At 37.8% G+C, this 22,271-nt stretch overlaps 1 protein-coding gene across 1 annotated transcript in view; it reads left to right on the top strand.

Annotated features, from left to right (window-relative positions):
* The window catches only part of IQGAP2 (IQ motif containing GTPase activating protein 2), a 274,610-nt gene that overhangs the window by 209,421 nt on the left and 42,918 nt on the right, over positions 1-22,271 (top strand). The window contains exons 15-21 of the mRNA XM_090276400.1: positions 4,348-4,515; positions 8,840-8,982; positions 11,373-11,543; positions 16,323-16,406; positions 17,550-17,621; positions 18,294-18,363; positions 21,532-21,740. Of these exons, the coding sequence (XP_090132526.1) occupies positions 4,348-4,515; positions 8,840-8,982; positions 11,373-11,543; positions 16,323-16,406; positions 17,550-17,621; positions 18,294-18,363; positions 21,532-21,740 (917 nt within the window). The remainder of the gene's footprint in view (positions 1-4,347; positions 4,516-8,839; positions 8,983-11,372; positions 11,544-16,322; positions 16,407-17,549; positions 17,622-18,293; positions 18,364-21,531; positions 21,741-22,271) is intronic.

Genomic DNA, 22,271 nt, shown 5'->3' on the forward strand with positions numbered 1-22,271 from the left:
TATACAGACATATATGGAGAGAGAAAGAGGGAGATTTATTTTTAGGAATTGGCTCATGCAGTTGTGGAGAGGCTGGCAAGTCCAAAATCTATAGGGAGGCTGGCAGAGGCCAGGTGGCAGCACTTAAACACTAAACACGGGTGGATATAATACTGTAATGGACAGGAAAGTCAAAGCAGTAATCAGAGCAGCCTGACTCACAGAGACCCATGGAATTGAACATGGTATGCCTAGAATTGAAGTAGACAGTCTACTAAATTCTTTCTTTAAGATTTTATTTATTTTTAGAGAGAGGAGAAGGGAGGGAGACAGAGAGGGAGAGAAACATGGATTGATTGCCTCTCACACGCCCCAACCTGGGACTTGGCCCATAACCCAGGCATGTGCCCTGACTGGAAATCAGACTAGCAACTTTTCAGTTCACAGGTCAGTGCCCAAACCACTGAGCCACACCAGCCAGGGCTAAGTTCCTACTTGTACAAGTGGAAGAAGAGTTCTAGTCAAGTGAATAGAATTGATACTTGAGTCATAAAAACAGAAGGTCATGGCCCCTCAGTCAATTCCCAGACATGAGCCAGTTTATAGACCCAGAACCCCTTCAGGAAAGGAAGGCGGGGTTCCCTTGAGAAAGGGCTCTGCTACACTTCCAGAATTTTATATTGTTTATCTTTCTCCTAGGCTTCCCCCAAAGAGACCTAGGGCCTCTTATCATAATGGCTATGCTGGGGAAAGAACATAATCAGACTTTTCAGGGATTACTGAGCCCTGGCTCTGAACTGACACTAATTCCAAGAGACCTAGAATGTCACTCTGGTCCAAGCAGTCAGAGTAGTGGCTTCTGGAGGCCAAGTGATCAATAGAGTTTCAGCTCAAGTTCATCTCACAGTGGGCCCAGTGGATCCTCAAACCCATCCTGGGATTCTTTCCCCAGGTCTAGAATGCATAGTTGAAAGTGACATACTCAGCAACTGGGAGAATACCTACAATGGCTCAAATGAGAACTTTAAAAAAAAAATTATTCTAAGCCTCTGTTTTCATAAAGGAATAGTATGAAAATTCATATGACCATGTAAGATAGCTGCAAGATTGATAAATTAGCACTCTACATTATTCATATACATATGAATAATATGCATAAATTAAAATAAGATTCCTAAAAGTCTAGTTCATTAAGCTGTCCATTCATAGCATAACTACAATCTGTCCTGTTCTATCAGATCACAGATTGCTCTTGAGATGCCTTACTCTTGCTCCGGACATATGGAGCATCTGTGAGGAACATCTGGTTTTTATTTTCTTAGCCAGGAAAAATATGTGTATTTCTCCAACCTGAACTTTTATACCCTTAGGACCTTTAAAGTCTTTTTTTTCTAATCCTTAAGAAAAAGAAAACAGAAATTGAGTTGTGTATATAAGTGAGTTGAATTTAAATATAAAACTGAAGGCAATGTAGTTTGAAGAAAAACTTTCAAGAAATTAGATGTCATATAGGCACTCAAGTAGCCTAAAAGGGTTACAGTTTTTCTCTTAGAGGTCAAACCAGTTCAGATACTATTTTATTCCTTGTATTCTGTATTCCTCCTCCATTTGGCCTGCAAAGGTTGATTCTGGTTTTTTTTTTACATGAGACTCATGGTTCTGTTTATTGACCATGAAAGTAAGAGGTCTTCTCAAATGTGTGACTTCGCACTTTGAACTTGCACACTTAAAATCTTATCTTCTACCTCTGTCCTGTCCCTGGGAAAAGCTAATATAGTTTCTCCCATGCTGTATAACAACAAAAAGATACTCTGAAGATAAAACCAAAGCATATTCTGACACCGAGATGAGAATTTTCCAGTCTTTTAACAGGAATTTAATCTTACTTTTTAAAGCATTTTGTATCCTTTGTCTGAAGACTTGAAACAGATTCTGGTCCCATGTTGTAAGCATCAATTTCACTCCCAGATAATTTGATATAACAAAATGTACTGGCTCCCAAATGTTACCACAGGCAAGGTTTAAAAGGGCAGAGGAACTCAAGCCTCCTTCATTTTGGCCCAGTGCTCATTTCCACTGGAGCATCTTGCTTTCTTAAAGGAGGTTTGTCTCTGCTTTTGACTCCTTAGAGCAATGTTTCTCAACCTTTTTCCATATTGCACCCTAAGGAATCTTTCTGAACATTGTTTTCTCTAACTGGTCCTCACCATGAAATTTCAGTACCACAGGTATATTGTATATCTATTTATATACCATATGTAGATCTGTGTTTTATATAGATAAAGATTTTTTTTACCCCCTTCCTCCAAGAATCAATTGCATGCCTTAGTGAAAGCCTGCTGGCAGACGGCTTAAGATGTACAGCAAACATGTTTTTGGATTTCTTAGGTGATTTCTGGGAGGTTTCTTAATTGTTCTTAGCAGAAATATACCTGATTTAATGGAGATCATTTATCTGACATCCTCAGCTATCTGGAACTTAACCAAAACCCACAGATTAAGCCAAAATGCAATCAAATAGATGTCAGGAAGTCCATGTACTAGAGCTGATTTACTCTGCTCATTGGGGACTTCTTGGACAGACACCTGGAGCCTGTTTCTTCTTATCTCAGGCGTAATGCTATGATGTTTGGCTGGTTTATTTCCCCAACCCAGAGCACACCAGACACCATGAATTAGTTACCACACAGTGAAGTGTTTGGGCTGCCCTCTGCAGGCACACAGACAGCAGCAAGAAGCAATCGCTGACAGTGACAATAAGGGAAAAAACCAAAAAGCACAGGAGTTTAAGGCCATGTAGTGCAGGAGCAAAGAATCCCAAACACCTCCATAGCCCTTGAAAGTATCACTGTATTATAGTACAATACCATTTTAGTGACATGAAGGACTCTTCTGGCAGCTCTCAACAAACATTAAGCACCTTCTGTTTACCAGGGACTGTGGGTAAAGTAATGAACAAGAAAGGGACTGTTCTGTTAGGGTTTTCTCCAGGGCTTTAGGTTTTCATAGAAAACGGTTCTGTTAAGATTGTGAAGCTTCGGTTAGCTGCAAAAGTAACCTGTGGACCCACTACTTGAACAATGATAAAGGACATGACTATATGAAGAAATTTATGACTTTAATACCCATCTTCTAAGGAAAATAGCATTTTACTGGGTTAGCTGAAGCTATCAGATGTAATTCATGTAAAAATTCTTTGTCATTTACTTGGTCCTACTGCATTTTTCTCATCCTACAAAGATTTTCTGGAGAAGAGGCAAGGGGAACAGTTCACCCCTTCCTATTAACTTCTGCACAAGAACATTACTGCTATACCTTTCATTGGGCAGCAGTTGGAGTTTGCCACAGTTCTTCTATATTCTTCATGTGCCCCTTCAGATTTGTATTACTTTGACTCCAGGCTGCTGAAAGTCAGACTCTGTTTTTCTTGCCCCTTCAGGGTTTATAGTTCTATGCACATGTGGACATAATTTGATAACAACAATATAACATTTAGCATTTGTGTGGTAGAATTTGACGTGTGTGTTTTAAAGATATATAACATGTCCATCTCTCCCTTCTCTTTTCATCAAGATCATTTTTCATCTCAAAAGTACTTTAAACTAGTTTTTCCCCCATTTTTTGTTCTACATTTATACATTTACAGGTTGTGAAAATAATAGTTCCATTTGGTTGGGCCATAATATTCTTACCTGGAACTAAAGTAGACAGTAAAGAATTCACCATGTCAACTTTCTTGAGGCAACCAAAAGTTCATTGTTGTTTTATTTATGAGGAGAGGCAGAAATTTGAAGTGAAATAAAATGCTTTATAGGTCTAAATGGGTTCCAGAATTAAGTGTCTGGACTCCTCTGCACATATCTGCTAGCTGTGCCTGTTGCCTTTCTAGAACATTTATTTTGGTTGCTAATGACAATCTTGGAAGTATACTTGCACTGTACAGGAGAATATCAGGATTTCCATAGCTTAAATAATATTTTACTTGTTCTAAAATAAATAAATATCTTTATAAAGCTATTTTTCAAATACCGATTAATGACCCATGTAAGGGCTTCATATCTATTGCTGGTGGGCATTCACCTCATTTCACATATTATCACAGTGAGCAACACTAGTGCCTTGCTTGCTACCACACAAGAGTAACCAGGAAATACTGTGACTTTTAACAAACTGTGTTGCTGTGGGATCTTAATTCTTATGGTCTAAACTAGTAGGTGCGTTGGTGACTGTCTCTCAGGCATATGCGGTGCATATTCTGAAAGGGTAATAAGGTTTGATACCAGCACATTCCTAAAAGGTTACATGCCTCCAGTATAAGTAGAAAGTAACCATTAACAAAAACTTTTTATTATTATTATTATTATCCAGGGGTTACACTGGTCATTGATGTTAATCAGTGTTTGGAGAAAGAAAAGAAAAGTGATATTTTGTCTGCTTTGAAGTCTAACATTTATAATACAAATGATGTAATCCCTGAATGTGCTGACAAGTACTATGAGACCCTTGCAAAGGCGAAAGAGCAAAAATCTGGAAGTGGTAAGCATTTTTTTCATTTAGCACAAGCTAAATATCATTTGAATATGAGAGTTTCTGTGGTATTGTGGTTTCTTAACTTTAAGATAAATATTGCTTTCAAATTAACATTTCTAAAATGATTTTTATCCTCTATGGCAAAGGAAATTATCTAGCTATTTCTCTTCTTTTATGTATTTTAGAAAGGTGTGATAAACTTGGTGGCTATGTATGGGTGGCATCATAGACTTGAGAAAATATAGTATTTAAGGAGACTTTGTGTTATATGGTCCTGCTTATTGATCCAGTCCTCCAGTGATACAAACTGATTTTTACACTCATATCTCTCTCTACCTTTTTTGAAACAAATGACACGTGATTGTATGATATTTAGTAGGGGTAAAGAGTAATTTTGAAAATACAGAATAAAGTGCAGTGAATTGGTCTCTACAGGATTAGATCAATAACCTTGGCAAATACTTATGCCTTTTGAATCCAATGGAAGGTCATGAAATGTCAGCTCTGAGAAGCATCTTTGAGATCATGAGTTTAATACTGATTTTTCAGATTTAGAAACTCATATTCATGACGTTTTGGACAGGGGAAGAAAATGACAAACCCAAGCTAATTGACTATTTCTTTAGTAGATTTTTACTGAACACTCTTCATATCCCAGTGGCAAGGATCTGGTGTCTCCTGACTCCAAGGCTGGTGTTATTTGCACCACAACATAGGTCACGTACAGAGTACTATTTACTTTCTGTAAACGACTGAGGCAGTATATGGCCTTAGAAGTGGAACTTGAGGGAAAAAATGTTTTTAGTTCAGTAGTACCCGATGTACTTACTTTTTCAAGTTTAATGTATTTCCAACTTGGAGATTTCCAATTCTGCAAATGTCCTATTAACAAAATATAAGGAGGGCTATTGGCCACTCTCTCGGGGAGTCTCATCACTTTTGAGCCCCTCTCTTCTTTCAACATTTCTTCACCAGGGGTTACCATAGTGTCCCTTTCCTCATCCTTCGTAGGAAAGAATGCAATACAATATTAATTCAGGGATTGAGTTCTTAGAGATGACCCATCATAATTTCAAATCTGTCCTGGCTTCAAAGAGTTTATCTTCTCTCCCTTAAACTTGCCTACTCCTCTGTCGGTGTGCTGTGTTTTGTTGAGTGGAATCAAAATATCCCCAGATATCTATCCAGTTCAAAAACCTAGGAGGTAGCTTGGATTCATTTTTTTCCAAATAAAATTTTTTTTTAAAGGAGAGCTGAGATTTTGTTAGGGACAATGTTGAATCTTTAGATTAATTTGAGAAGTATTACCATCTTAACAATATTAAGTCCTCTGATCAATGTATATGCGATACCTTCCCTTTTAATTAGGTCTTTAATTCTTTCAACACTGTTTTATAGTTCTCAGTGTATGCGGCTTGCACTACTTTTGTTAAATTTATCCCTATATCTTTAATTATTTTTGATTCTGTTATAAATTTTTTTGGTTTCATTTTGGAGTTGCTTATTGTATTTATTTCATTTTGGAGTTGGTAATATATGGAAATACAATGAATTTTTTAAATTGCAGTAGAATTTCCATACTCTTTTAAGGTGTGCAATTCAGAGGTTTTTAATATATTCATAAACTTGTATAGCCAGCACCACTAGTTAATTCCAGAATGTTTTTATTACACCAAACAAAATCCCTGTATCTGTTATAGCCATTGTTCCCTACCCTCCATCCTCTGCCTCAAATAACCACTAATCTAAATTTTGTCTCTATGGTTTTACCTGTTCTGGATGTTTCGCATAAATAGAATCATACTGTCTTGATTTCTTTCACTTAGCAAAACATTTTCAAAGTTTATCCGTATTGTAATATGTATCAGTTCTTCATTCCTTTCTATGGCTGATAATATTCCATTGTATGGATGTGCCACATTTTGTTTCTATCCATTCATCTATTAATGGAATTTGAATTCTCCCTTCCCCTACTTTTGGCTATTTTGAATGATGTTCCTGTGAATATCTGTGTACAAGTTTTTGCACAGACACATTTTCATACAGTTGATTTTTGTATTTTGATCTTGTATTCTGCAACTTCAATGAAGTCATTTAATATAATAGATTTTTAGTGGGTTCATTGGGCCACCACCTGCTTCTGTATCCAGTTTCATTGGAATTCAGCCACACTCATTGATTTATATATTGTCTGTGGCTGCCCTCATGCTGCAGTGGCAGAGTTGAATAGTTGTATCAGAGTCCTAGAACCCACAAAGTCAAAAATATTTACTCTCTTGCCCTGTATAGAAAAGGTTTGCCAACCCCTGTTCTAGAAGAAAGAAGAGATACTTTATAGGCAATTTAACACTGATTTTCAACCCCAGGTAAAGTTATGAACATTGTTTTGGGGTGGTGAATAGTATGAGTCTTATCTCTTTCACCTCTGGTTCTAAGACATGTTCTTTTCCAAACTGAAATGTCCACTCTTAGGTCACTGACCCTTATAGCTCAGTCTACCTCTTATTCATAGGTATAGTTTTGTCTACAAATCATCTAGAAAGTCTTAGGCATAAGACCTCGGTTCCAGGAATTCAGGTCTAATTTCAGCAAGCCTCCAATAAGTCTACCCCCAGTAACTGCTGATGCCAGTAGCTGCCTATGCCCTGCAGTTATCCTGTTTAACAAAGATGTTTTTTTTCTGCTTATAAGATTTTAGCAGCATCCCTGTTCTCAGAGCCTACTTCCCATATCACTAACCCCATCTGGACTTTTGAAAGTCCCACCAATTCCCCCACCCTTTAAAAATCCTTGCTTTGCTGCTACTCAGGGCTGACACCCCTTTGGTCTCAGCCCGCCTGTTTGCAGCTAGCCAAATAAATCTTATAAACTCATTGCCTGTTCTCCTGCTTTTTCTCCTCTCACTCTGCTGAACCTAACAGGAAGTCTTAGGGAAAATACTTGGACCCTGGGCTGGAGACATCCTCTTCAACCTCTCCTCTGACTGCAAATTCAACCTTGACTCAAAAGTGATAACAACTCTCTTTTCCTGTTACCCACTGACATCCCAACCCAAATAAAGCCTTCTACTACCAACTAAGACCTTTTCACTTCTCAATTCTTATGCAAATAAGAGAAGATCTGTTTTTAATCACTTCCTTTTGCCTTAAAGAGGGTGATTGGTCTTCTGAAAGCATTTGTGAATTGGACAACTATTGGTAATTGAAAAAAATGATTATTTGTGATCATCCTAATTTGTGCAAAATATTTTCTAGGACACCAGCACTTCTAAGCAGATTAACAGCTATCTGACTGCCCATTTGAAAAGAGATACATCCCTCTTCCTGAGGATTGAAAAATACAACAATTGAGGGCCACTTAAAATCAAATGAAGAATTAATGTATAATAAAGGATCTTGAAGTTACCTCTCCTTAATTATTTGAATCCACTTAAATATTATATGTGAAAATTCACACAAACTTTATTTTTACCTGTTAAAGTCAAATTAGTCTAATGCTCACTTGGCAGCAGGTGGCTTAGCTTGGTCTAGGTCAGAGATTTTTTATTTTCATTTTTATTGTTTTTAGCTCTCTGGTCTGGGACAGGAAGCAAGACTGTTCAATAAAATAAACAGATTTCTAAACAGAAAGTATAGCCCATGAATTAGTGAAAAGGAGACATTCTTCTTGACCAATCTAAACCATGACTGCCCTTTGGCTTTTTCTCCAGTATGCCCATACCCCCACAGTAAGTCCTTCCAACATTTTTTTATCCCTCATTTTGTGTGGTTGCGTACAGCCAAGATGAGTCAGAGGAACCAGAGTTTTCCTTCTCCCTGCTTTGTGACCTTAGCATTTGCTTATGCCATTTTGTACTTTGGATAAAGATGTCAACAAAAATGAGTCACTTCTGTTTTGGTTTAATACTAACCATTGGCCCTTTTAAACAGTGGTTGCAGTCCTTGTAGGTCGCTTCTCAGAAAAGCTGTGGGAAGGCTTTCTAAGTCAAAAGGATTCTTGCTCAGATCTGTCTCCTCTGTCTACATTCCTTGTTTGTTTTTCCTTCTTGCTGGCCATTTGTGACTCCTGTGTTCCTCATGAAAATCTTGGGATCGAAAGCTAGCATTAGACATCAGTTTCTCCTCCTTCATCTTTGGCTTAGCAGAGAGCTGCCATTGAATACGTAGCATTCACACTATTTTAATGTGTAATTTCTAATGATTATAACATAGACTATCTGAATGCTTGGTGAAAAACTTCTTCACGCGATTGTTTTACATATTGAAGAAACAACATTAATGTTGAAGAATTCTGTGTTCCTCTCTGGAACGTAACACACTTTTTTCTTTAGTGTCTACTGAAGGTCCATGGCTCAAATTCACCCTGCAGGAGAAATATGATTACTACTACAATGTTGATTCAAAGAAGAGTTCCTGGGTCACACCAGAATCTTGCTTGTGTAAAGAATCATGGCTCATGGGAAAAGAAATTGAGGTAGGAGGTTGGCGTTTGGTGAAAAATGATACTAGATAAAGACACGTGTGATTGTTTTTCTATTTTCGAATCATGGAAGCTATGGGAGGAATTAACTGATTAATTTGAAGGCTGGGTATGGAGCACAGTCTTCATGAACTGCAGTTGGATGTGGCTATGTGGTTACTAACTTGTAGAATTTTTTCCATGTTAGCATAACAACATCAAACAACAGGGGAGAAAGCTTTTGCAGCTTATAAGAAATCAGTCTTCCTTGACACAAAAGCTCAATTAGTGATAATTCCTTGATTGTCAGTATTCAAATGTCTTACTTCTTGCCCCCAGCCCTGGCTGGTTTAGCTCAGTGGATTGAGCGTCGGCCTGCGAGCTAAGTGTCGCTGGTTTGATCTTCCAGTCAGGGTACATCAGAGAAGGAAACTCTGACTCCAAAAAACCTCCGCTGCCTTGCGGCATACCTCTTCAGGGGAAAGGCTAAGGGAGTAAACCCCGACAGAAAATCCGGAGCCGGAGTCCCTAAGGCGGTTTGACGTTGTAGTCAACACCGGCAACTCCTGTGGCGCACCTGAACCCAAGCTGTATCGACTCCGTCTTTCCCTTGGACCCTTCAGCTGCGAAGAGAGGGGGGGTCTGCTGCATGGGCAACAGCAGACCCTCCATATTACCCTGCCCAGGCTCTGTAGCTTCAGCGTCATCACAAGATGTCGATTCAACACGGGAGGAGACAGATACCATGTCACTCCCGAGTCGGACTGCACAGCCATTCTCGGCGGTGCAGATGGACTCTTGAGAAGCTACACCATCGTCTCTCGAGACGGACGGCTGCCGACGACGACGACTTCTTTCCCCCTCTCAGCCTATAACACAGATATATAGATCATTTAAAAAGTGAGTAATGCTTTCCAGAGGCAAATAATGGTGAAGGACTGTTCACCAAGATTACTTTGGTCTTGAGACCAAAAGTTGGACCTAAAAGATGTGAACATTGCTATTTGATCCAGGCATTGTAATGAATTTAAAGAGAAAATAGTGAGAATTATTGAGCCCCATTAAAAAAAAAAAAAAATAGAACTCACAAACATAGATCTTACAAAATTGTTCAGTCACCAGCGTAAAAAATATTACAGTCCAGCTATATTGTGGACAGAATCGCCAGTACTGTATTTACTAAAACTCAGAGGAAAAACTGTGGCCCTGGACTGACAAAGCCACCAGGAATCCTGACTGACAAGAAGACAGTGAAGAACATATTTCATTCACTAATTTCAAATGTTCAGAGTTTCCACAATTTACAGGAAAATAACATGTGGCAATGAATTACTACTAGTGCTACTTTGTTGAAAAATGAAGTTATGGGCAACATTTAAAAACCATATGCTATAAGTGATACAGTGTATCAAACCATGAAGAAGCAGCATTGAAGGGTTAAGATTCAGAGCCAAAAACTGCACATGTGGCATCCAGAGATGTTCTGGGTATAAATTTGTGAAAGTGAGCATCGGTCTGTTAGAATTATTAAAAAGCGGGAGGCCTACACCGCAAAATAAATGTTATTTCTTCTAAACAATCTAAAATAACTGATTTTATTCACTGAATGTACACATGTCTTCTCTTAAATGCATTTATGTATCTTTTATGATTTCATTTTTAATTTTTAAAAATTAGCCATCCATTAATTTCAATCGCACTGAATAAGAGGCATCAGCCATAGAAGTGAGTCCAGTCTTTGCTGCATCTCTCAAAGAATGTAAAAGTAAAGCCAGTTCACAATCCACATAAGACGTCTCACAATCCCCCTTCTTCCTTTTTTCTCATTCATCTAGGTTTTCCCTATCTGCCCATGACAGGGCTTGTCTTTTCTCCCCCAACCCCTTTCATTCTGCCCCAAGTCTTTTTTTTTTTTTTTTCTCCCCAATTTGAATTTTTCTCAAATCATTGCAGTGGTCTGCCTTCTCCATCCTGGGCAAGAAAGGCAGCAGAAAACTGCATGGGCACCTGCAGTCATTTTTTTTTTTTTTTTTTTTTGCTGCTCCAGGGAGAGAGGAGATGGTACATGTTCTTAGCCTAATCATCTCTATCCCTTTTATATTCTGTGGAGTTCAGGCTTCACGCCTGGCAAGGGCAACATCATTCATACATCTCTGCCTCCAAATCTGTGGTCATTCAGCCACATTCTCATTCCTGCTCAACACAGCATTTAGAGGATTCCCAAATCATGTCATTAGAAAGAAGCTAAGCCAGTTCATCCCTCAGCTCTGGTCAAATTTTTTTTCAAACCAAGCCAGAAAGAGCTGTGCATATCATTTTCTGAAACGTAAAATTTCCAGAAGCTATTCTATATGCCTCTTTCACCTGACATGTGAAATGTAACCATGAGAAATGTCTCCTGCCAGGACATTGTTGAGGAAGTCACAGCAGGTTACATTCGTGAGAAGATGTGGTCTGCTTCCGAAGATTTGCTTCTTCACTTTCAAGCCACAAGCTCAGGACCCCTCCTTAGGAAAGAGTATGAAGCTAGGAAATCATTTTTGTATGAACAGGAAGAGCATGTGGTCAAAATACAGGTATGTGACTCACCTACCACTACTTAACAGCAAACGGTCATACCCCCTGAGAAATGTTTTATTTGATAATAAGACAGTCAACTACAAGCATCCTAATAAACAAATCTGACTACAGATTTTTCCCTTAACCTGTGCCCCTAAGTCTGCTTTGTTAAGGTTATGCAATGGGAAGGATATTGAAGGATTTTTCACCTTTGGTCTTCTAGGGCGTATTCAGGGGCTCTGTGAATCCCACAGGTTGCCTGCCCCCAATCTAGTTGGAGTCAGAGAAAACCTCAGATCAGATTTCATATCATGTTTCTCTAAAATCTGGATCAGCATCATCCATACACCTGCTTTCTGACTCAAATTCTTTATGAATTGGCTTTTTAAGTGGTTAGTGGATGTTGAGTGGCGTCTGAACGAACAGAAGAGCTAATGAAATAGATTCAGCATCTCTAAGAGTGTCATCTTCCTTATATAATCTGTCACTCTTCATTTGGATCTGCAGGAAAATTCTTATTCCAGCTTTTCTGTTGTGAGTTGTTCAAATGTTTGCATGACTTTCAGAAGTTTCTGGTTGGCTGGTGAGGACCTTGCCAGATTTAGATGCTTCTCCTCTGTGTTCCCTTTGCAACTGCTACCAGCCACCGTGCTGGCTTCCAAAAGGCTGTGTCTCTGTCCTTTTTGTTGCATCCAAAATAATATACTCTTATTGACAGGCAGAGTCTGATGAGTTTTTGCTTTGGCCAATAATTAGGAAATTTCCTAAATTGAAAGTTTTTAAGTTGAAGAGCTTCTCTTTTGTGATCATCAGTGTACTTATCTTCTTCCCCCACCCAACTATATTGTTCAAGACAGAAAATAAGTTCTTAAAACTTGTATTCCAGTGTCTTGCATACAACAGGTGTTCAGATGTGTGAATTTGTCAGAACTTGAGATGTTGGAAGGCAGAAATAACTAATTTTTTAAAGGAATTTCTCCTATAAATCTGATAGAGGATTTCTTAAAATTTTTCAGTAAGTTTTACAGTTTATTCCTTCTTTAAACAAATGGTAAGCAAAACACGCAGGAAGTGAACAAAAGTATAAAAATAGTATCATCTACACTGATGTTAAGGCCCTAATTATGTACAAAATTCAGTGTCAGCTGATGTGACACATTTGGACCAACCCTTAGCTCTCCAGTCTTGGGCATGGAGCAGTGTTGCAGTTGGGAGAGACTCTGGCTTAGGACCCAAGGCTGAAGTCATGAGAAGGCTCAGGGAAGGACAGAAACAATCATCTGGAGCCTTTTTCCTCCACCCTAGCTGAGGCAGCAAGATTGAAGAAGAAGCCATCACACTATGAAGTCACCCTGCTATGCCTTTTTTTTTTTTTACTCTTCTGACAGTTTTCTAACAAGGAAGGGATGAAGTCTAAAGGCAAGCTACAGACTGGAGACGCATATGTAGTCAAAAGCTGTACAGATCCCACATAGGATGAACTTAAAGATAAGTACACAAAAATGCATCCCAGTCAAACTTCTGAAAACAAAAGACAATTTTTTTTAAAAAAATCCTTTTAAGCAATGAGATAAAAATGACAGCTTATGTATGGGGGAAAACAGTTCTCATGACAGATTATTTATAGCAACATATAGGGACCAGGAGGAAGAATCACAACATTTTTCCAGTGCTGAAAGGAAAGAGCTATTAACAGAGAATTCTTTATCCCACAAAAATATCCTTTATGAATGAAGGGGAAATCAGGGTATTCTCAGGTTAAGGAAAACCAAGTGAACTTGTCATCAGCATACTTGATTTATGAGAATGGCTAAGAAAATTCTCTAAACAAAAAAGAAAATGATAACTGATGGAATTTTGGAATACCAGGAAAGAAAAAAGAATAATCAAAAGAGTAAAAATATGGGAAATAAATTTTCCTTTTCTTCTTGAATTTTTAAAATTATGTTTGACAGTTGAAGAAAAAATTATAACACTATCAAATATGATTCTAAATGTATGTGGGGGAAATACTTAAGACAATGGTAATATAAATAGGGAAAGTAAAGGGATGTAAAGACGAGTAAGCTTTCCACACTTCACTGGATATTCAAACATAAATAAAAATGGGGCAGCAGTTTTCATCCATCAATTTGGATGTCATCAATCTTTTTTTTTTTTTACCTGTATTAGCGAGACCCTTGAGGAAGAGGTCTCTATAAAACACTCTTTGTAAGGCAACCTGACACTATCAATTTTAAATATCGACTATTGGTCCAGTAATCCTCTATCTTTATGGCCCAGTATTACACTGTCTTGATGGAAACAGTCTTTAAAAAAATACATAATTTATGTACAAGATTACTTACTATAAAAAATGATAACTTAATGCCTATCAGCAGAGGGATTATTAAGTCGTAGTAAATCTACACTACAGAATACTGTGTGGTCATTAAAAAACAGTAGGACCCTGAGTGGTGTGGCTTAGTGGGTTGGACATCATTCAGCAAACCAAAAGGTTGCAGGTTCAATTCCCAGTCAGGTCACATGCCTGGGTTGCCGGCTAGGTACTCTGTTGGGGGAGTATGAGAGCAACTAATCAGTATTTCTCTTGCATGTCAATGTTTCTCTCCCTCTCTTTCTCCCTCCCTTCCCCTCTCTAAAAGTAAATAAATAAAATCTTTTTTTTTAATAAGGAAAATTTTTATATGAAATTATATCAATGCTATATATAACTTAGAGGGGAAATAAGGCAAGCTTTATCATAAGATTGGATCCCATGTTGTCAAAAGTAAAGTATGTATAAACACATGTATTTGTATGTTTATATTTTGTGTATAACAATAGAGTATATATATATATATATATATATATATATGCATACATGTTTTACATATTTCAAAAGATACATAAAAATTAGGAATTCATTGGGAGATAGTTGGGTCCAAGAAAGGATAGGTATGTAGACACATTTTACTTTATACCCTTTCTCTGTGTTTGTTTCATATCCTAATAGATCTTCTTCTAGGCATGGAGTACACATTGTTTGCTTAGAAATATGTATTATTGTTTTACATTTTGTCAACATTTTGTATCATAGTATGTATGGTAAACTACAGTTTCCTTTCTCTTAGTATATCTTAGAGATTTTCTTATTCCTCAAGACACAGAACATTTCTACAGTTAATATGTGATTCTCCTTCATTCTTCTTAACTGTCATGTGACATCTCTCACTATGATTGCAATCACAGTTTAACTCTTCCTCTATTTGTAAGCATTCTGCTCTATTCACATATGTGCTTTTACAAATGATGCAACAAAAATTCTTATAATTTTTCTATACAAGTGCTTGTATTTCCTTAGGCTAGATATATTGAAAGTTAGAAACACTAGATAAAGGGCGAATAGCTTTAAATTTGTATTGCTCAGTTCTCTCCAAATAGACTCTGTACTCTAGTCCTTTTCCTAAATCCCCTCCTCCACCTATGCTTTTGTGTTTACTGCTTGGCAAGTGGTTAAGGTGATAACTTTCCTAAAATTGTTCTGACTGCTGTCCGAGGTTCCCTCAAGCTTAGTACCATCCAACATTTTTTTGTCAGTGTTCCCACATTTTTGTAGAATTTTGCTCTGTGGCCCCCAATTCCAGCTGTGTTCTCTCTTTCAGGATCTCTCATAGTTTCTGATCTATATGCCTTCTCGTTTTCTAGCACTATAGTAGATTTCTTGAAAAGTATATTTTTAAGATGTTACCATTGACGGAAGCTGGGTGAAGAGACTCACATGGTACCATAGAATTCAATGTATATTATTTTTGCAGCATCCTGTGAGAGTCTAACTATTTCAGAATTAAGATTTGGGGTTTTCTTTTTTAAAGGCATGTTTGTCATTTCTAGGGATTTGCATTAAGAGGGGAAGTCTGGAGCTAGTGCTCAGGTGATCATTTTTATTTCATTTTAACTATTTTGTTTTGAGTTATTATAAAAAATAGATTACTTTTTAAATGATAATAAAATTTGACATACATTTCTTTAAAGAATGAGGTAGGTTGATATATGCAGACTAAAAATAAATTTATAAACATCATATAATTTTTCTATTTGTCCTTTTCAACAAAAAATTTATATTTCACTTCTAATTTGAAAAATCAGAGAATCGAAGTGAGTTACAAAGATATGTGTCAATAAAAAGATACATATGGAGTTTATCCTTCTACAGATCCTAGTTTGTGTCCAGTTTTTGTAAATGTTTCCTATAAGATTGCTCTTTAATGGTGATAACCTTGTAAAGCTATATTAACGGAGCATCATTAAACTTGCTGGGGAAATAGATGAAGAAATAAAGGTTCAATCACAGTACTCTTCTTTTCAGGGATCCAGAGTCACAAGTTAGTAGAGCATCTCCTAGTTCAGTCTAGGCCACAGTGGTCCACTTGTTGGAGTCAAGATACTAATTAATCATTATTTTTGAAGCATCTATGTTGTTACCAAATAATACCATTACCTAATTAATGTGTTTGTATGTTGTGATGCAACTCCATTTTATTATTACTTCTTGTCACCCATGGCCTTGGTAAAATTAAGCTTTTGGACAGGAAACTGGACTTCCCAAGCTTGGGGCAGGCCTCGGCTACGAGCTGGTGATCTCTGCTCAATTTAATGTCCACCCCCAGAGACAGTGTCCGGATGAGATTCAGGGGGAAGGGTCCCTGACAACATTCCAACTCAGAGTCTAGAGATATCTTCTGTTCTTGCGCTTTCTAAAATGAACTGAAAAACTGTCACATGTCATTAACTCTGTAGCTCACTATTTTCCACAGGCTTTTTGGAAAGGCCATAAACAACGGATGTCATATATCAGCAGGCGACAAACATTCATTGATCACATTCCCGCTATTGTGAAGGTAAACATCCTTTCCTACCTTATTGCATACTTGACTTCAACTTTTTCCTCCATTTAGTTTTGCTTCTGGAAGACAGACTATGGAAAGAGTATGTACAGGCCTTTAAATCAGAAGGAAGTCTTGGATTTGAGTCCCACCTTCACTACCCACTTAGCTTATCTACAAGCAAGTCCATTAAACACTAACTGACTCAGGTCCTTTATATGCTTATGAGAATCAAATGTGAAAGTGCTTTGTAACCAGTAAAGGCTCATTTTTGAAAGTCCAAATGAATTCAAGTCAGGTAGAACCACATTACTTCATGTTCCTCTTGTCATATTTGCTAATAATATTTAGAATGCTCAAACTTAACAGTGCAAAACCTTACTTGGAAGGCACACGCAAAAGTTAGATCTGAATTCGGGGGGTGAACTACTCCAACCCAGCTCTGCACCCAGGGTGACTGCTCTGACCTTCGGGAAAGAAAAGGCACTGTGATGACCACTCAGAGCTGAAAGCCCAAGAACTGTACAAAAGTGGACTGATAGGCAACTTGGAAATCCTGATGACAGTCACCATAGTGAGGATGGGGAGAGACTGGAATCAGATGAGATTAGTTTAAAAGACCTTTTAAACTGTGAAGACACAGAATGACATTTTCTAGAGCATTAGCTCCTTAATGTTGCCCTGTGCTTATTGCGGAACACATGTCTATTCTCTCAGAAAACTGTTGTTCACAGTTGGTCCCTCCTGAGACCTCTATATGTTCTTCTGTAAATATCTAAAGTATATCGGATACACTTAAGAAATGTTTGGGGGAAAATCCTGGACCTACTTTGATTTCCTGACCCATGGCAACATTCAGCAAAATGCCTTGCCCCCCCCCTCCCCCCTGGCTCTTACTTTTGGGGATTAAAGAAAAATAGCACAAAGCTGCATTACCTTCCCCACCATAAGATGTAAAATGTGTTGAACCCCTTAAGAGAAAAAGCAGTGAAAAATGTAAGAGGTGAAAATTAGGCTCTAGATGTTTATCATTTGGCAGGCTTCTAATTTTTACTTTTTATCAAATAAAATACCAAAATTATGTTTAGAAAGACTGCATAAAAAGATATGAAAGCTGTTTGGTAATTGCCTTGATTTCTCTATTTAACTTATTTTTAGATTCAGTCCTGGTTCCGGATGATAAGAGCGCGAAGGAATTACCTTTCACGACTGCAGTATTTCAGAGATCATGTAAGAGACGTGCATGTGGGTTTTCATCCTGGCTGAGAATGAACTCAATGAATGCTTTGCTGAATGTTAGCATTAAATGATTTTTATTAAATGGTGGGAATGAATACTAGGAGAAAAAGATAGGTCTTATAATGCAATGTGATAACATTTGCAGACTTAACCTTTTTTATTCAGAAGTCATGTTCAGAGTGACACTTCACCCAGTCAGGACTGCCTAGGAAAAACAGGTGAGAGCATACTGATCTGGGCTAGTAACACTGAAGAGAAAAGATCCTAAAGGAGTATTTTCCAACATTACTTGTGTAGATTTTCTAACTGGTAACTGATTAATTTAAATAGAAGCCCACAAAGAAATTTCTTTCAGAATCTTTAAAGAGATATATGAACATAGATCAGATCATCTAAGTTTGGGGGTAAAATTCTTTTCCCTTTTTAGATCTCTTAAAGTCCCCTTACAATCGTGATTATACTTTAACTAACTTACCCTACCCTTTCTTTAAATTAAAAAAAAAAAAAAGGAAAAATAAATATTGAATCCACTACATTGAAATGCTGTCATTTCTAAATAGTGTCCATTCTTACATACTGTCAGTTCTTCAGTAGTTCTAAGTTCTAAAACAGTGGGATAGGTGGGACTCTGGAAGGTCATAACCAGTCTCATTTCTTTTACAGAAAAATGAAATCGTGAAAATACAATCCCTATTGAGAGCAAGCAAAGCCAGAGATGACTACAAAACATTGGGTAAGTGGGAGTATTCAGAACAAATATGGATCCTTGTAAACCAGGCAAGGACAAATTATTTCCAGCTTAGTCACTTCAGAGACTGCCCCCAAAACAGAGGGTGCCCATTGTGTCCAGGAGATCTGGATCATCTCCAGCCCCAGATTCTGAACTGGTACCCAAGGGAACGTGTGATAACAGAAAAAGGGGTTTCCTCGCAGAAATGGAAGGGTAAGTGGAGTAGATATAATTTCTTCTTCAAAAGGAATGGCATAAATGCTGACATTTTTATGTTAAATTTGAGCTAGAATCCAGAATACAATGCGAAAGAATTAGCCAGAAAATAAGCTTACATTTCAACTGTTTATTAGTTGGCCTGTGATTTCCTCCCCCCTTCGCTTTAAGAATAAAACATGTTCCTATCAGGAATCTTAGAAATCTGAATAAGGAGGAAAAAGACATGTACTTTCATCTCCCAATGATAACTATAAGCATCTTTCTGTAACTTCGTTCTGGAGTTATCATGGTAACTATGATTTTTAATATATTTCTTCTTAGAGTAGTATAAGGGATTTCAAAAAGCAAATTAAAATAAAATCACTCAGGATTAACAATCACATCTTGTGCTGTCTCTCTACAGTCCCAACTGTACATGTTTCTTATTGCTTTTTACATAGGGAAGGTCATTCTGTACATGCTGAATTTTTAACCTTCTCATTATCACAAGAATATGTGATAGATTAAGAACATGTCCTAGATTAAGTCAAGAAGAGCTTGCTGATAAATTTATGAAGACTGCCCAAATTAAAAAAAATATTTTATTTAGGTCATTCAAAAATAATGTTGAGAGGGTAAAAAAGTCACTACTAGAATATATTAGTAAAGTAATTGGCATTATGTTGTCTGACTTGTTTTTTATTTTTGTTTTCTGGAGAAGGTAAAAAACTTTTAGTGATTTTCCTAGCACAGTGCCTGGTAAGTAGTTTAGCCAACACCGTTGATTGTCTAAAGGCTATCTGAATTAGAGGGTGAAGTATGTGGCTCAAAAAAGATCTTCCCTGGCACTTGCGAAGGAAAAGCCTTGGGAAACTCGAGGCCAGGTTCCACCTCCAGTGTGCAAAATCTACCGGATGATACCCCACTCCGCTAGGTTCCAGAAGCTGTGTGCAAATGGGGTCGGGGCAGGTCCACCACCTCTCAGTGCCACACTTAACTTTGAGTGAATGAGATTCAGCTCTCAGTTGGTAGGCATCTTTAAGATTTTTTTACCAGAAGTCTGAGTAGAGGGTTTGTTTTCTGAGCCCTGAAACATTAAAATTGGCCTTTGTACATGAAAGACAATTTAAGAATAAATTCTCCAAATGAACACAGGCTAGTTTTGATTTCATTCTAGGTAACATGCTTTGGTGGGTGCTTACAATGAAGCTTTGCATTTACTTACATTTTTTAAATTGCGAAGACAAAAATAACTCCAATTAAAAAATCCAGGTGATTTTACATCATAGTAGGGTAGGTAGAAACCATGTTAGTAAGCAAGTTAGAACTGAGCTTCTCTGGACTTCGGCAATAGGGTGGTTTTATGGTAACTGAAATGTACATTGTCATTTCTTTCTCAGTTCAGCATCTTCAAAAAACTAAGACTTTTTAAAAATCTGAATAAAGTTCACTTTTCTTGGTCCTTGTCCATTCTCGCCCATTACCTCTGGAGAGGCATTGAATGCATTTAAGCTTAGAAGTTACTAGAACTGTAATGAGACCACTTGTAAGTGCTGACTATGAAAGTGTATGAGCTTCTAAAATAAACATACCTCAGGGTGGTATGAAGAGGCCTACTGTTGATGCAAGAAATATTAAATTTGAACCATAATAATTAGTAAAGTTAAAATACTAGTTTGTTTCCAACTGGCCGATTAGAACATAAAAAGCTACACAGTCTGTAGGAGCAGGGAGAGAGAACTTTAGACACGAATGAAATGGCCCCTGCTTTCTCAATTGATCTGCATGAATGAGCTCTGGTGCATGCTCAGGCTTCTCTTGAAATGGTCATGTCATTAGCAATATCTTTGCTAAAAATGAGAGTAAAATAAATTCATATGTGCTTCAGTGCTCAGGAAACAAAGGGTCTCATGATCCAAGGTAACTTCTCTAAAAAAGACCATCCAAAGTGGCAAAATAGTAATCCAGACGACTCGAGAACTGGTCATTCATGCTGGGTTCATGCTGTTAATCGTTAATGTTGTTGGTTGGACTCTTTTTATTTTGTGAGTGTCAAGATGCCACAGAAACAAGCTGGAAATCAAGGGAAGATGACTAGGGCCTTAGATGCAAAAGAGAGCATGGCTGTTGAGGTCGCCACAACTGGATTAGGCTCTTTTGAGTCATCCTTGTATCGCTACAGCTAATCATTCATCTTTGAACGTCAAGAGTTTATTCTTATAGTTAAACCTGAGTAGATCTCACTGAACACCTTAAAAATACATGTTTTCAAAAGTCAGAGTGCCAGGAAATCAAAGCATAATTAACATTCAAGGCACGAAGGAAAAGCTCCTTTAGAATTTAGATAGGTGCCTCTCTCAATTTCAGAGACTGGTCTTATCGATTCTGAATGTCCTCCCTTGGTCCATACAGAAAGAACACGAACCAAATTTCAATTATTAAAATTTTGTCATTTCTGCCAAGTAGACCATATATTCCACTTGTGGTTCCATTGGCTTCTCTTGGGCCTTACAATTAGTTCTCCCTTCATCGAGCTTTTCTAATTTACCTATCATCTCATTCTTGCTCCTTCCCAAAAGTCTTTTGGGCTGAGAGACACCACTTTCTGCTTCCTGCAACAGGAACACAAATCTCTTATCTGGCTCAGCCACAGGCTCTCAGAGCTGAGGTCAGACATTAACATTCTTTCCCAGGTTCCTCATCAATAACGCAAACAGTGTGACACATGTCTGATAAATGAGTGTTAGATAACTAGAAAACAGTGAGGCCAGACATTATCAGTGGTTTGCATTTATTTACATGGTCAGTTTTCTTGACCAGGTTTTAAGTGGAGCAAAACGATTCATTCCAAAGACCAAGTACTTCCATTGCTATGTTTTTCTGGTAATGCTTTATTTAAAGACTTGGCTTCTTTCCTATTGATAATAATTCCAAGCATGCCTAATTAAAACATGCCTGTGCCTCTCCCTGCAGTTGGCTCTGAAAACCCACCATTATCAGTAATCCGCAAATTTGTGCACCTACTGGACCAAAGTGACTTGGATTTCCAGGAGGAGCTCGAGGTTGCACAATTAAGGGGAGAAGTGGTGACCAAGATCAGGGGCAACCAACAGCGAGAGAAAGACTTGAACCTGATGGACATCAAGATTGGGCTCCTGGTGAAGAACAGGATCACACTAGAGGTCAGTGGGGGTTGTGGGACTGTTGGCTCCCAGGAGACAGGAGATACATGTACATTTGTCCACAACACTTTGTTCCAGCTGAGTTCATTCAGAATCTGAAGAGACTGGTCCTAAGTTCATTTACCATTTTCATTACGAAGTAGTGTTTTTCAGACTGCAAAAGTCTCTGCCCCCCGTTTTATCACATATTGTAAGGCTTCTTTACCAGTCTGAAATGAAATTTATATAAAATAAGACTGACTTACATATGCGCCTTCATAATAAGACTAAGGCTTTTATGTAAATATAAAAGGGAAATAAAAAGAAAGTAATTTACAATTAAAACACATATTTCAAAATGAAAATACACAGGCCCAATGCCATTAGAAGACGGGATAAAGTTACTGGGAGCTCAGGCCTCTTCCCAGAATAACCACAGACTGAGAGAGAGCTGCAGATGAGACTAGCCGGCTGGTGGTGGAGCTGTGGGGGTTTTTGTTTTCCAAAACGGACATCAACCCTTTGTCAAGTTCAGAATAAGCAGAGTATGGC

This window comes from Furipterus horrens, unplaced genomic scaffold (genome assembly GCF_987537825.1).
Source record: "Furipterus horrens unplaced genomic scaffold, mFurHor1.1.pri manual_scaffold_5, whole genome shotgun sequence".
In the NCBI taxonomy this organism is placed as follows: Eukaryota; Metazoa; Chordata; class Mammalia; order Chiroptera; family Furipteridae; genus Furipterus; species Furipterus horrens.